The sequence below is a fragment of the Periplaneta americana genome, chromosome 8 (genome assembly GCF_040183065.1).
Source record: "Periplaneta americana isolate PAMFEO1 chromosome 8, P.americana_PAMFEO1_priV1, whole genome shotgun sequence".
In the NCBI taxonomy this organism is placed as follows: domain Eukaryota; kingdom Metazoa; phylum Arthropoda; class Insecta; order Blattodea; family Blattidae; genus Periplaneta; species Periplaneta americana.
In genome coordinates this window covers 41,571,298-41,586,972 of record NC_091124.1, presented here as the reverse complement: position 1 = coordinate 41,586,972, position 15,675 = coordinate 41,571,298, and the positions used below count along the sequence as shown (strand labels likewise).

At 34.5% G+C, this 15,675-nt stretch overlaps 1 protein-coding gene across 2 annotated transcripts in view; it reads left to right on the top strand.

The window, feature by feature from the left end:
• Positions 1 to 15,675, top strand: part of LOC138704672 (uncharacterized) — a 375,369-nt gene that overhangs the window by 339,368 nt on the left and 20,326 nt on the right. For both annotated transcript variants that reach the window (XM_069832796.1, XM_069832797.1), the window contains exon 4: positions 5,524 to 6,151. In XM_069832796.1, coding sequence (XP_069688897.1) covers positions 5,524 to 6,151 — 628 coding nt within the window. The remainder of the gene's footprint in view (positions 1 to 5,523; positions 6,152 to 15,675) is intronic.

The window sequence follows — 15,675 nt, the reverse complement described above, 5'->3', positions numbered from 1 at the left end:
ATGCACTGAAAAATCTCGTCCATACTTCGTGTCATGGAAAAATAAAGAAATAAAATATAGATACGGATCACAAGACTGGAAGCCAAGCTTTTAGCTTCATAGTAATAATTCAATGCTCACTGCAATGTCAGGTCTAACATCCGGGCCGGTTTCTTGAACTGGGTTTTTCTTAAATCTACATCATTCGCTGCAGGCATTTGTCAAGACAGCGCATTAAAAAACTGATGCTCCTGGCCTTTCCGTACGATCTCCATGGCAACTGTGTTCATCTTTCTAAAACATTTTTTATTTTACTTCATTATCACTTTAAGAAGAATGGAAATTAATGCACAGGAAAAAAAAGGAGGAACATATACCCCACTCTAGAAGTTTTGAGGCCCTGCAAACAAACCGTTAGGTCTAATTTCTCCTTATCAAACTCAATTACTTCGACCAGTTTCGAAACTAAGTTAAAAAAAATCAGACTATGTACTTCCTGAGCACTCTTTTTGTACATTTTGTTTTGCAATATAACTCGTCTTGCTAATGGAATCGCTGAGGTTTTCAACCTTAAAAACATCTGAGAGCTGCTGCAATGGATTACAACATACCTCTCAAATGGATTTTTATTTAACATACCTATAGCAGACATTATTCACAGAGAAAAATAAGATCTTTGTTGTTTAGTCAACTGTCCAAAGTCACATTTGAACATCATAAGTAACACCAATAAGACATCACTCATGAGGCAACTAAGCCAGGGTGTAATGGGGTAGAGTGGCCAGTTCCTTTCCCCATTCACTGCATACTTCGCTTATTTCATGACTACCAATGTTTCTTATCTTAAATTTACCCATTCATTTCCAGTTTTTCATTAATTATTACATTTTTTTATTTTTTATTAAAAAAAGATCAAACCTATTTGTTTTTGTAGATTCCAGTTATTATTATTATTATTATTATTATTATTATTATTATTATTATTATTATTATTATTATTAGTCTTTTAATTGCAATTTACTGTAGTATTGAATTTAAAAAGTTATGTTTGGATTTTATAAATGATGAAAAATTGTGAATTTATATATTCTTATTGTATAGTATATATAAAAGAGATTTTATTATACATTACTCAATTTAAAATCAGGAATCCGCCCCTGAGCACGAGTTCTACTCTTTCAGGGGTGAGCTAAAATTTTATTTATGTATACTATATTTTATGCTCGACCATGCCGAAATGTAGTAATTATACACCTGGTAGCAGTCCTTTAATACATGTCATTAAAGTACACCTACTCATTAAAGTACAGGTGTTCAGCCAATGACAACTCAACTTACAGGTGTTCAGCCAATGACAAGTCAGCTTTGTACCGTTATAAAACCGCAAGTATCGATTATTCTCGGATATGCAATCGAAAGAGAATTAGCGAAAAGTCACGGAGGCTGAAATCCAATACTGTCGCAGAAGGTTATGTTCTGTTACTATAATAATTAGCGTTAATTGTAAGTAATATTCAAATAAATTCAATTTGTCATCTCGTTTTTCAATGTCGAATTCAATAATCAAGGGTATATCAAGTTTAACGGGATTATATCAAGGTCAATGACATTATTGTTCCTCGGAAAAAATCAATACTTTCGCGTCTACGCACATCTCACAATTCACGACCTAGAACAAGGTCACTTCCGATCTTGTCAGATACAAATATACATCTGAATAATTTCAAGTTAGAAATATGGTCGAGCATAAAAAGTCGTATGAAACTTGCCTATAATGGTAATTAACGCTTGTATGAATATTATGAAACTCGCTTGCGCTCGTTTCATAAACATCCATACTTGCGTCTTAATTACTATCATTATAGGCTCGTTGCATAATGTACTAATTTATGTATACTATATTTTATGTTACAAGTATTAGCAAAGAAATGAAATAAATAAATAAATATGAAGAGAAAATCTATTGCATGCCCTTCATTAATAACGTCTCTTAACATAGAATCATGCACTCATTTATAAACCGAAACAAAAAATAAAACATTCAAACCAACATAACTGTTAATTCCCGAAACTGAATCACGTAATCTACGTATCCCTGATACAATGGAGTTTTTCCCATCAGAAGTATCTCAAACATTTGAGTTTAAAAACTGTCTTATTGGATTGGCTAACAGAATGAGTGGAATAATGACAGACTGGAATTAAATCTAGTTGAAATGGATGAGTAGCTGATGATCGGTTGACTTAAGTAACTAGCTACTTTCTTTCTGCCTTGAAGACTGCTTACTTAAGGACAATTTCAACTGCAGGAACGTTATTCAGAATCGGTTGACTTTTACATGCTGAAAAATGTTATCTGAAGATCTCTGAATTTCGGGTAAGATTCTTTTACGTCGCTTAAATATACAGGGTGATTCAGACCACCCGTAACAGTAATTTATTTCGGAAACTAGTGCTAGAAAATTTTCGAGACAAAAATATTTATAACTAAACCACATGTGAACTTTCACTTGAGCTTGATTTCATCAATCAGCTCTAACAGGAAGTAGGGTCAGTGGCGTACCACTTTAAAATTTCAAATGGGAGTCGGGGTCAAATAAGGTACCATTTGATAGAGCTCTTCAAAGCAAACAACTTTCATAGGAAACGTTTTTATCAATTCCTATTCTGCCAGTCACTTGACCACGCCGAAGTATTAGGAGTTACCGTAAAATGGGGTGAATAGGATCAGTGGGGGTGAATAGGATCAAAACTTTATTCTTGGTTATAAAGTTTGTTATAAACTGCAATTGAGCGGGAAGACAGTCATTGCTTACCAGAACAATAATAGTAACCAATGACTGTGATCCCGCTCAAGTACAGTTTATAACAAACTTTATAACCAAGAATAAAGTTTTGATCCTATTCACCCCCACTGATCCTATTCACCCCATTTTACGGCACTGACAGTGTTAGAAGAAGAGTACAGGTGTGTGCTGCTCAGAACGGCAGACAGCTTGAAAATTTATAAAAAAAATTAATGGAATTGTCAAGCCTTTCAGTAACATGTCAACATTAATAATTGCCTTGTTTACATTTTCGTCTTGTAACATTTCTCAATACTGATGGCATTGTCTTTTGTACCTTTTCTCATTGAAAGAGTAGGAATTGATGAAAACGTTTCCTATGAAAGTTGTTTGTTTTGAAGAGCTCTATCAAATGGTACCCTATTTGATCTGACTCGCATTTGAAATTTTAAAGTGATACGCCACTGACCCTACTTCCTGTCAAGGCTGATTGATGAAATCAAGCTGAAGTGAAAGTTCACATGTGGTTTAGTTATAAATATTTTTGTCCCGAAAATTTTCATGCACTAGTTTCCGAAATGACTTACGGATGATCCGAATTACCCATTGCCTTTTCGTACGTTTTCTCATAGAAAGAGTAGAAATTAATAAAAACGTTTCCTATGAAAGTTGTTTGTTTTGAAGAGCTCTATCAAATGGTACCTTATTTGACCCCGACTCCCATTTGAAATTTTAAAGTGATACGCCACTGACCCTACTTCCTGTTAGAGCTGATTGATGAAATCAAGCTCAAGTGAAAGTTCACGTGTTATAAATATTTTTGTCTCGAAAATTTTCATGCACTAGTTTCCGAAATAAATGACTTACGGGTGGTCTGAATCACCCTGTATAGGAAGAAACACCCAGTTCTCTTTACTTTTGACTAGTCTCGCTGACGAGTTTTGTCTTCATTAAACATTTATCGCCTTCTGCCGGATATCAACCTGTGACTCTCTAATATAATGTAGAACATGGTAATTACAAAAACTCCAAGGGAGTCAATGAGAATCGAACCAAGATCTTCTTATTAATGAGTCGTAGCGAAATATATGTGTCAAAACTGAAACTGTGACAGTCTATTCGAATCCCGGTTGTAACTGGTGGAAATTTTTTGTAGTCCGATGAGCAAGACTATGATTACAATTTTACAACCGCATTCTTAGTCTTCTAACCCTGCACCAACCTCAAGGAATGAACTCACGGCATTTCGTAGAAATTCTTAAGTAGACCTACTAATCTCGGTTATTATTACACATGTCCTCCATGAAACACTGAAATAAACGGGATTATTAAAAAGCACGTATTAACTACAACATAAATCTTACTATTAATGCTTGAGTGTGTCGGCATGTATAAACTACATGTATTTATGTAGGCAATGATTTTAAGAGAATTATCACCTTATGGGCAATGCCCCTACAAGAATGTCTTATAGCTTCGTATGAAGTTGATCTTCAGATTTTACCTCAGTTTCCTAGAAACGTCTGGGCGCACCAGCATCGTCCTCGATATAATGTGCTCATTAAACACATGACTTTTAAATATACAGGGTGTTAAAAAAGAGCATTCAATATATTTAGGAATAAAATCAACGTCTATTAAGGCTATGGATCGGTAAAAATAACGAAAAAAAAAACATTAAAAAATGAAAATTTTGTTTTTAACTCTAAAGAATAAAACAATGCTTCAGTTTTCTAAATCGTCCTTTAGGACGAATTTAAAGGGACCAGCGCGTGCGTGGAGCTTTAGCCCTGTAAACTGACACTCAGCTGTCATGCTGACAGACTTTGTTAATTTTATTTTATAAGTTAAAAAAAATATATATGTTTTATTTAACGACGCTCGCAACTGCCGAGGTTATATCAGCGTCGCCGGTGTGCCGGAATTTTGTCCCGGAGGAGTTCTTTTACATGCCAGTAAATCTATTGACATGAGCCTGTCGCATTTAAGCACACTTAAATACTATCGACCTGGCCCTGGATCGAACCCGCAACTTCGGGCATAGAAGGCCAGCGCTATACCAACTGCGCCAACCAGACCTACTTTGTAAGTTTATATTTCGCGCTATTATGTAGGAGAAAAATGTGTGTGGTAGACCTGTATGGGAAGAAAAATATCAATAGTAGGCTATTTATCATATACATACTGTACTTTGATTCTAGTTTTCTCGATTTTCCAATTTTGAACGTTTTGCACAGAAGTCCATAAAAGCATATGAAGTAAACTGACACAATGTGTTTTATTCTGTTATTCAAAATATTCAAATCACCATGTTTTGAGGATGTGATAGGTTTTAGAAAATTAAAAATTAACAACTAAAAGGGTTTAAGTATTTTCTTTTCTCATAAAGTAATTGGAAAAATATTAAATGACAAGTGTTGTTTTACAAATAACCGATTCAAATATTCCTACCCTTAATCTGTCTACATGTCTTTCTTTTTTCACATTCCCGTCTCTTACATTATTTCTAAATTCATTCTTATCTACATAATCTTCTCTTCCGCATTCTTCTATTTGCCCCCTATTCATAACCTTTCTCCTTCTCTTCCCCATCCTTCTTATTACTCTCCTCCATTTTGATTTTACTTTTTCTTCGCTTCTCCCTTCAAAAAGCAACCCCGCTGCTCCATAAGAATTTCGGTAGCTTTGATTTTATTCTGTATATTTTGAGTCTGCTTTGAGGCAAACAAAACTCATGTTTTCTGTTCTCTACTTTCAGAGCCCAGCTTCGAACCCAGTGAGATCCCCTTCCCCTCAAACGAAGCGACAGGAACGGCTAGACAACTTCAACCCTCTGCAAACCCCGGTGTCGATTAAGAAGAGGTCTTCAGAAAACATGGACGTCTTCTGCAGGCTAAAGGAACGCCGCCTACAGGAGTTCTACAGGGAGCAAATGTCCGTCAAAGAAAAACATGCAGGGAATCTAACTCAGGACAAGGACGAAACTGCCAGCGACCTCTCCACCAAGTCCAGCAGTCCGGGGCGAAGCCCCTCGTGCAACAGCGCGAGGAGCAGTCCCTCTGACTATCAGGTAGCCCCCAACACCCCCTTGACGCCTTCAGTGGCGACTCTACAACAGAAGCTGAAGTCACTAACAGAATTCCCTCCTCCGACATTAATAAGCAATGATTCAGGAACTGAGACTGTGAACGGAGATAGTACAAAACTAGAGACGAGCTGTGATATGGATCTGAGTGGCGTGCAGGTCAAGACAGAGCAGATCTCCCCTGCTGCAACCAACGACAAGGACTACGGCGAGAAGCAAGCACAGGAAGACGACGACGTGCAGATTCTGAACGAGTCCAAGAGGCCTGTCTGCATAAAGAACGACAGCAACAACAATAACGGTGAGTCAATTTTCATAAACGTTTCAAACAGGACACTGATTATACTGAACAACAAGAATTTCGCTCCGACTTACAACAATGTGTCCCTTATCGTTTGGTGTGCGCTGAATCCGAAAATATTTATTTTTATTATTTATTTATTTATTTATTTATTTATTTATTTATTTATTTATTTATTTATTTATTTAACCTGTTAGAGATAAGGCCATCAGGCCTTCTCTTCCCCTCTACCAGGCGATTACAACTACAATATTAAGAATACAATTACAATTAATATTAAATTTACAGATACAATAAAAATCAAAGTATTAAAAGATTAACTGAAATTTTAAAGGCATATTGGTTCCGTTAAGTTCAATGTTAATTGATAAATGGGTTCTATTTTATTCATATGCGGATGATACAGTAGTTATTTTCAGTGGTTTTTCTTGGCAGGAAGCATATAGAAATGCTAATATAGGTGCTAACATTGTTAAAAAATGGCTTAATTCCAACTTCCTTTCTTTAAATATATCTAAATCAACTTTGGTTCCTTTTTCGTTAACAGCTGCCAGTGTTCAAAATTTAAAATTTAGCGATAAATATAGACTAATAATACACAGTGAAAATTGTTTAGATCCCAAAAGTTGTAAATGTCCACCTTTGAAAGAAGTCACGTATGTCAAATATCTGGGTATCATTATTGATCAGAATTTAAAATGGCCTCATCACATTACTTATCTTTGTAAGAGGCTTCGTAAAACAATTTATAAATTCGTTAATCTTCGATGCTACTTACCTATTAGAGTTCTACGAAATGTTTATTTGGCCATTATTCAGTCTATCATTCAATATGGTATAATTGTTTGGGGTGGAAGTACAAAAATTAATCTTAGTCCGTTAAATTTACTACAAAAACGAATAATTAAAATTTGTTTGAAGAAACGTTTCGATTATCCAACTAAATTAATTTATTCTGAATTTAATGTATTTAATATTGAACAAATTTATAAGTATACGCTGTTAAAATTTTATCATAAAAATCGTAATAAGTTTGTATTACAGACACACAATTATGACACAAGACGAAATATTAATTCAACATTAGTAGTACCTGAATGTCTCACATCTGCTGGTCTAAAGCATAGCATAAATTTTGGCCCTCGGTTGTACAATGCTTTAACTAAATTACACCCAGAACTTCTAACATGTAACCCACTAACATATAACAAGAAAATTAGAAACGTGTTAATATCTTCAATTTGATTAAATAAATTTATAGCTTGTGTGTATGAATTAATCAACCTATATTATATTTGTATTCTATAATTTTGAAATATATATTAGTCCTACTTTTCACGTGCGATATTATTCTTCTCTATTGTTAATATTATATTATATAATTCCATTGCCGCTGTAATTATATTTTAGTTCCTATTTTATTTTACTTACTTATTTATATTATTATTTTTTATTTTAATATTATATCTGAACTGCGACCGAGCACGAGCGCTGCTCATTCGGTCTCAAATTTTGTTAATACTACTGTATCTTCTTTTTATATTGCTTGTATTATTTTATTTGTATTTCTCTTTGTTTGTTTTGTAATTATATTTCTTTATTCTGTATATTTGAATTTAAATAAATAAATAAATAAATTCATTCAATACTTAACATAAAAACACAATAGAATATGTTATAACAACATTTAAACAGATTAAAAGCAGATTAAAAACAAACGTTTTCGCCAATTTTGATTGGCATCTTCAGGTCGTGTAGGTTGAATAGAACATGTGATAATAAGTGAACACTTGGTATATCAAGTTAAAAAGAGAAGTTGAAACTATAATATAACATAAAACAGAGAATAGAACTTAGCAAAAAGCCACCACGATGTATGTAGAAGCACTATGTTGAAAGAGGCTTGTGTGAACCAAGGGAACGGTAAACTCTTCCGTCATTGCAGGTACAGTTTTCAAGACAGATTTGACGATGCTACAGACAGGTCGGTCGAGTGGCCGATTATAGAAAGCAGGAAAAATCAAAAGGTTGGAAAAGGGTCTTGAATCCATGAGGGCATCGTTAAATCTGTCTTGAAAACTGTACCTGCAATGACGGAAGAGTTTAGTTTCCTTGGGTCACAAACGCCTCTTTCAACATAGTGCTTCTACATACATCGTGGTGGCTTTTTGCTAAGTTCTATTCTCTGTTTTTAAGTTATATTATAGTTTTAACTTCTGTTTTTAACTTTATATACCAAGTGTTCACTTATTATAACATGTTCTATTCGACCTACACGACCTGAAGATGCCAATCAAAATTGGCGAAAACGTTTGTTTTTAATTTGTTTTTAATCTGTTTTAATCTGTTTTTCTTCTTCTTCTTCTTTTTCTTCTTCTTCACTTCAAGGATTAGGTTCATGTTGAACCTGTTCCGGCGCCCATTTCGCTCTTGGTCTTCCTACATCTCGTTTTCCTTTAGGTTTATATCCCATTGCTAAAGCTGGCAGTCTGTAGTTCGGCATCCTTTGTAGATGTTCACACCACCTTCTGTTATTTCTCTTTAACTTCTCCAGCAATGGTTCCACCTCTAATTTCTTCCGTATATCTATGTTCTTCTTTTTATCTTATATTGTACATCCTAGTGTACTTCTCATAAATTTCATTTCTGCTACCTGGACTTTTGATTTATCTTTTTCTGTCATTATTCTGGCTTCACTTCCATAAGTTAGCATAGGTACTGCGATTGTATTTAAAAATTTTATCCGTGTATCTTTTCTTGTTTTGTTTTTTAAAGATCTATGGATTGTTCCACAGACATTTCGAAAGTTATTAAGATTTTTATCCAGGTCTATATCTCTTTCATATGAAATGTAGCATCCTAGGTACTTAAAATATTTAACCTGTTCTATGATTATTTCATAGATTACTATTTTTGTCCTTATTGGGTATTTTCCTTTAAATGCCATTGTTTTGGTTTTTTGAGCTGCAATTTTAAAATTATATTCTTTTGTTATTTTATTTAAAACATAATCTGTTTTTAATCTGTTTAAATGTTGTTATAACATATTTTATTGTGTTTTTTATGTTAAGTATTGACTGAATAGAACTCATTTATCAATTGATTAATAAAAGCTAGACAGTTCATTGTAAAAGTTAAGAAGAGAGAATCATTTCTTTTATTAAGTAAAAATTAAACCTACTCTACGCAGTAAGAAAATGCTTAATAAGTTCGCTTTTGAACGCTACTAAATTCCGACAGTCTCTGATGTCACTGGGTAGGGTATTCCACAAGCGCGAGAGCGAGATTGTGTATGATGATGAATACGATGATGTCTTATGTGTTGGTATGGCTAGTATGCGGCTATTTTGCGTGCGTGTGAAGAGATTATGATATGATGACAGGTAACTGAAACGGGAGGCAAGGTAGGTAGTAGGTAGGTGTAGAAGTGTGAAGGACTTGGAAAAGGAGAACAAGAGAATGAAAATTTCTACGTTCGTTAAGCCGTAGCCATTTAGAGCTTGGAAGGATGGAGTAATGTGGTCAGCGCAACGGACATCGCAGACGAAGCGAACACAAGAATTATGAACACGTTGTAATTTTTGCGACTGGTTGACATTGAGGTCAGTCAGTAGATTTTTATTTTATTGGGTTATTTTACGACGCTGTATCAACATCTAGATTATTTAGCGTCTGAATGATATGAAGGTGATAATGCCGGTGAAATGAGTCCGGGGTCCAGCACCGAAAGTTACCCAGCATTTGCTCGTATTGGGTTGAGGGAAAACCCCGGAAAAAACCTCAACCAGGTAACTTGCCCCGACCGGGATTCGAACCCGGGCCACCTGGTTTCGCAGCCAGACGCGCTGACCGTTACTCCACAGGTGTGGACTCAGTCAGTAGAAAATCACAATAATCGAAGTGGGGCATTACTAATGTTTCCACTAGTATTTTCTTGAGGAATAGCGGAAGGAATTTTCGAATGCTGTTTAAGGAATGTAGTATGGAAAGCACTTTTTTTGGTAATATGGGTTACTTGGTTATTCCAGTTTAAATACGCATCAAAATAAACTCCAAGGTTTTTAACACAGGAAGCAAAAGGGATTATTGTGTCGTTTAACTTGACTGGAAGAGCAGGAGTAATATTGCATAATAGACGTTGATGTCCCACTAGGATTGCTTGTGATTTTCTTGCATTGAGAATCAAACCAAACTTTCTGGCCCATGCAGATATAGATTCAAGATCCTCGTTAAGATTTTGTATTGCGTCATTGAGTGAGTCAGGGGTTGTATGGATATATATTTGTAAATCGTCTGCGTAGAGGTGATGCTTACAGTGCTGTAGAGTGGAGGGGATGTCATTTACGTAAATAGTGTATAGTAGTGGTGATAGAACAGATCCCTGTGGGATTCCAGAATCAACGATACGCCATGAGGAAGTTGACTTCCAATGCAAACACACTGCTGACCTTCGCTGAGATAAGAGGAGAACCAAGAAACTGTGCTTTCTGATATTATGTCTATTTTCTTCGTATGACGTAAAGGTTTAAATATATTATACTATGATTTCACTTTTCAATAAACGCTCTTTCAAGAAATATCTGGCGTAGGTTGGGGGTTGTAAACCAAAACAAAAGCTAATGCATTTTATGAGTTTATGACCTATTTCCGATTTATTATGATTTTTGGCATGTTCTTTTGTACTTCTAATAAATAAACAGATATTGGTCCCTTCCATTTTGTAAATTTCATAACAGTTCAAAGTGAGGTCTATGCAATGAACAAACAAGGGTGTGGTTTTCAGTATTTAAAAGAAAAATTTACCAGTTTGAGTGAAGGCAAATTAAAAGAGATAATTTTCATCGGTCCACAAATTCGTAAAGTTATGGCTGACTCTTTGCTTGAGGAGAAACTTTCCGTTACAGAAAAAATGGCATGGCACGCTTTCAAAGATGTTTGTTTAATAAATAATAGCAATTCTATTTTTCATTTCCTCGTCTCTGAAGAGTCTCTAGAATAAAAGGAACGTTAAATAAAGAAATACAATTACAACCATCATCTCATCCCCTGTGAATAGCCTCTGCAGTTTAAAAGGAACGTTAAATAAAGAATTACAATTACAATCATCATCTCATCGTCTGTGAATAGCCTCTGTAGTTTAAAAAGAACGTTAAATAAAGAATTACAATTACAATTATCATCTCATCGTCTGTGAATAGCCTCTGTAGTTTAAAAGGAACGTTAAATAAAGAATTACAATTACAATCATCATCTCATCGCCTGTGAATAGCCTCTGCAGTTTAAAAGGAACTTTAAATAAAGAATTACAATTACAATTATCATCTCATCGTCTATGAATAGCCTCTGTAGTTTAAAAGGAACGTTAAATAAAGAATTACAATTACAACCATTATCTCATCGTCTGTGAATAGCCTCTGTAGTTTAAAAAGAACGTCAAATAAAGAATTACAATTACAATCATCATCTCATCGTCTATGAATAGCCTCTGTAGTTTAAAAAGAACGTCAAATAAAGAATTATAATTACAATTATCATCTCATCGTCTATGAATAGCCTCTGTAGTTTAAAAAGAACGTCAAATAAAGAATTACAATTACAATCATCATCTCATCGTCTATGAATAGCCTCTGTAGTTTAAAAAGAACGTCAAATAAAGAATTATAATTACAATTATCATCTCATCGTCTATGAATAGCCTCTGTAGTTTAAAAGGAACGTCAAATAAAGAATTACAATTACAATTATCATCTCATCGTCTATGAATAGCCTCTGTAGTTTAAAAGGAACGTCAAATAAAGAATTACAATTATAATCATCATCTCATCGTCTATGAATAGCCTCTGTAGTTAAAAAAGAACGTCAAATAAAGAATTATAATTACAATTATCATCTCATCGTCTATGAATAGCCTCTGTAGTTTAAAAGGAACGTCAAATAAAGAATTACAATTACAATTATCATCTCATCGTCTATGAATAGCCTCTGTAGTTTAAAAAGAACTTCAAATAAAGAATTACAATTACAATCATCATCTCATCGTCTATGAATAGCCTCTGTAGTTTCAAAAAGGAACGTTAAATAAAGAATTACAATTACAATCATCATCTCATCGCCTGTGAATAGCCTCTGTAGTTCAAAAGGAACGTTAAATAAAGAATTACAATTACAATCATCATCTTATCGTCTATGAATAGCCTCTGTAGTTCAAAAGGAACGTTAAATAAAGAAATACAATTACAATCATCATCTCATCGCCTGTGAATAGCCTCTGTAGTTTAAAAAGAACGTTAAATAAAGAATTACAATTACAATTATCATCTTATCGTCTAGAATAGCCTCTGTAGTTTAAAAAGAACGTTAAATAAAGAATTACAATTACAATCATCATCTCATCGTCTATGAATAGCCTCTGTAGTTTAAAAAGAACGTTAAATAAAGAATTACAATTACAATCATCATCTCATCGTCTATGAATAGCCTCTGTAGTTTAAAAAGAACGTCAAATAAAGAATTGCAATTACAATCATCATCTCATCGTCTATGAATAGCCTCTGTAGTTTAAAAGGAACGTTAAATAAAGAATTACAATTACAATCATCATCTTATCGTCTATGAATAGCCTCTGTAGTTCAAAAGGAACGTTAAATAAAGAAATACAATTACAATCATCATCTCATCGTCTATGAATAGCCTCTGTAGTTTAAAAGGAACGTTAAATAAAGAATTACAATTACAATTATCATCTTATCGTCTATGAATAGCCTCTGTAGTTTAAAAGGAACGTTAAATAAAGAAATACAATTACAATCATCATCTCATCTCCTGTGAATAGCCTCTGTAGTTTAAAATAAACGTTAAATAAAAAGTTACAATAAGCCTACAATAAAATTACAATAATTATCATCTTACTATCCCTGAATAGTCTTTGTAATTTAAAAAAAAAAAACTTTACAGAAATAATTACAATATTTCAGTTATCTATGTCTCTCAATAGGCTCTGTAGTTCAATAGGGACGTTAAATATAGAATTACAGTTACAATAAAATTATTGTCTCAAAGCCTCTAACTAGCCTCTGTAGTTTAAAGGGATGTTCAATGAAGAATTACAACATTGTTACAATCATATCGTCTGTCAAGTATACGTTAATGATATGATTATTAACTTAAATTACAATTACGATTATCAATTCCAAAGAACCCTGGCAAATTAAAATACACTTTAAGAACTGTCATAACCATTACCACTGAAACTAGCAGCTATGTATTTCTTTGTCTGTCTCACAAATATATTCAATTACAAAATAGCAGAAATTATACACCAGTAATGTAACCATGGGTGCCAGTTAACGTAAATAATTGTAGCGTACCTGTACGTTAATGAAAGAGTAGCAGAACTGAAAGGCCAGGGCCGGGCATATATGTTAGCAACGAGAACGCATGACAATGTCATTGGCATGAACTAGACTGACTAGCTAGCATTTTTAAAACGGGAAACCTGTTGAAAGATTAGTTCGAAAACAACCTGCGATAGGATTGTCTTATGCGGTGTAAACATTACACCCATCAAGGTTGTCGACCTGACTTGTAGTAGAGTATCGGTTTCCTATACTCGGTGTCCTGGGATCGATTTCCGAAGGCGGTCATGTATACGACTTGTTTCGTCATTGATCTAGGTTCTTTCACAGCTCTGCTGGAACTGTTTCCTAACCTTAACGACACTGTAATAGCGAAATTTGAGAGTGCAATTGCGTTGCCGCAAACGATAGCATGTCGCTATGGAAACCACTAAAGTATAAGGAGGCGAGATGCTGTAATTCAATCTCTTACAATGTCTGTAAAAATCGCTCAAGCACATTACGGCTACTAATAATTATTATCATCGTCATCGTCATCATCATCATCGTCGTCAGTGATTAAGCACCCTTACCATTTCATAAATTTCTTCAAATATTCAGTAGTAATAGTAGTAGCACAGTCTAGTATATACAGTCACGAAGCTTGAGTTGTGAGGGTGCTAGGAACAATAGACTGTGCCGGAATTATTTCGTATTGTCTGTAATGAGGTGATAGTAGCGATCCTAGTGGTTAGCAACTATCTATGGATGCATATTTACTACGTATTGAGCTTCGTGACTGTATATACTAGACCACGCCTGCACAAGGTTTGCGCTCTCCGAACCGGCTCACACCTCATGAGCGGAATGCAGATATTAGCTAAGCTCTGTATAAGAGTGGACTGGAAGAAGGGGTGATCTCGTACAAAATATACACAAAAAGAAGTACTACTACGAGTGCTTATGAAATGAATTCCCGTTCAGTGTTTCCAAAACTATCTTGGACTATTATTAATTAATAAAGAAATATTTATTTTACAGAAGTAATAGAAATTCTATAGCTACTTAAATGTACAATATAATTTTGTTATATTTTTATTTATCAGTACATCAAAACTAGGTTTAATGCTGTTGGCAGCTGCAAGGAACAGTAGCCTACTGATCGTAATGAAACATCAGTTACAGATGTTCCATGTCTGTCTTTATTAAAGTTGATTATAGAAAACAGTTGCTCACAAATACAAATGTTGAACCAAACATAACAATCATTTTCACAGCCAGCCTGTGTAGTGGTGGATATTATTGCTAATGTTTAGTCTTGTAAAACTCAACCAGGCTAGTAGTATTATTCAAACGATTTCTAACTCTTAGGTCACATTGAAGATCAATAAGTTCGAGCTGTAAATCGTTAAATGTTATGTTACGTCTTTTAGATTCCTCCATACTGTACTGTAGCATTAAGTAAGCAACGTGAAACAGTTACTGAGAATAGGCCTACACACTGAAGTCCACTAGATAACTGAGTGGTCGTTTCCCTCTCCTCTACTTATAGCAAGTCTATGTCATTCTGACATATCTTCCTCTCCGTTTCGGCGAGCGGTAAACACCGCTCTCCCGCTCGTTGAGCGCTGTTTGTGCAGGCCTGTACTAGACTGTGTAGTAGTAGCACCAGCACTGGTAGTAGGCTAATAGTAGCAGTAGTAGTAGCAGAAGAAAATGTAGTAGCAGTAACAATAGTAGTAACAATAGGAATATAGCAGTAGCAATAGTAGTAGTAGCAGTAGTAGTAGTAGTAGCGTTAGTAATGTTACTAGCAGTACTAATAGCAATAGAATAGTAGTAGCAGTAGTAACAGTAGCAAAATATTTTTGAAACACTCTTGTAAAAACCGAAAACACAGAAATTGTAAATGCCAATTTTCCTCACTGGAGATGAACAACTACCTGTCGCTCTCGCTCGCTGTGTTCGTTGGATTTGTCTTTCCAGTCTCGTCTCGTTATTCTCGTGCGCTTCGAGTCTCGCTCATCATTCTCGAAATAGCATTTGGTTGGCGTGGAAAGATTTCGTAACTTTGAATAACATACATAGGCTAATTGAAATACAGACGTGGACAAATTATTAACAAAATTGACGATTTTTATGATAATTCCATTTACAAAATTTGACTTTTAAATTTAGACTACAGCTGAC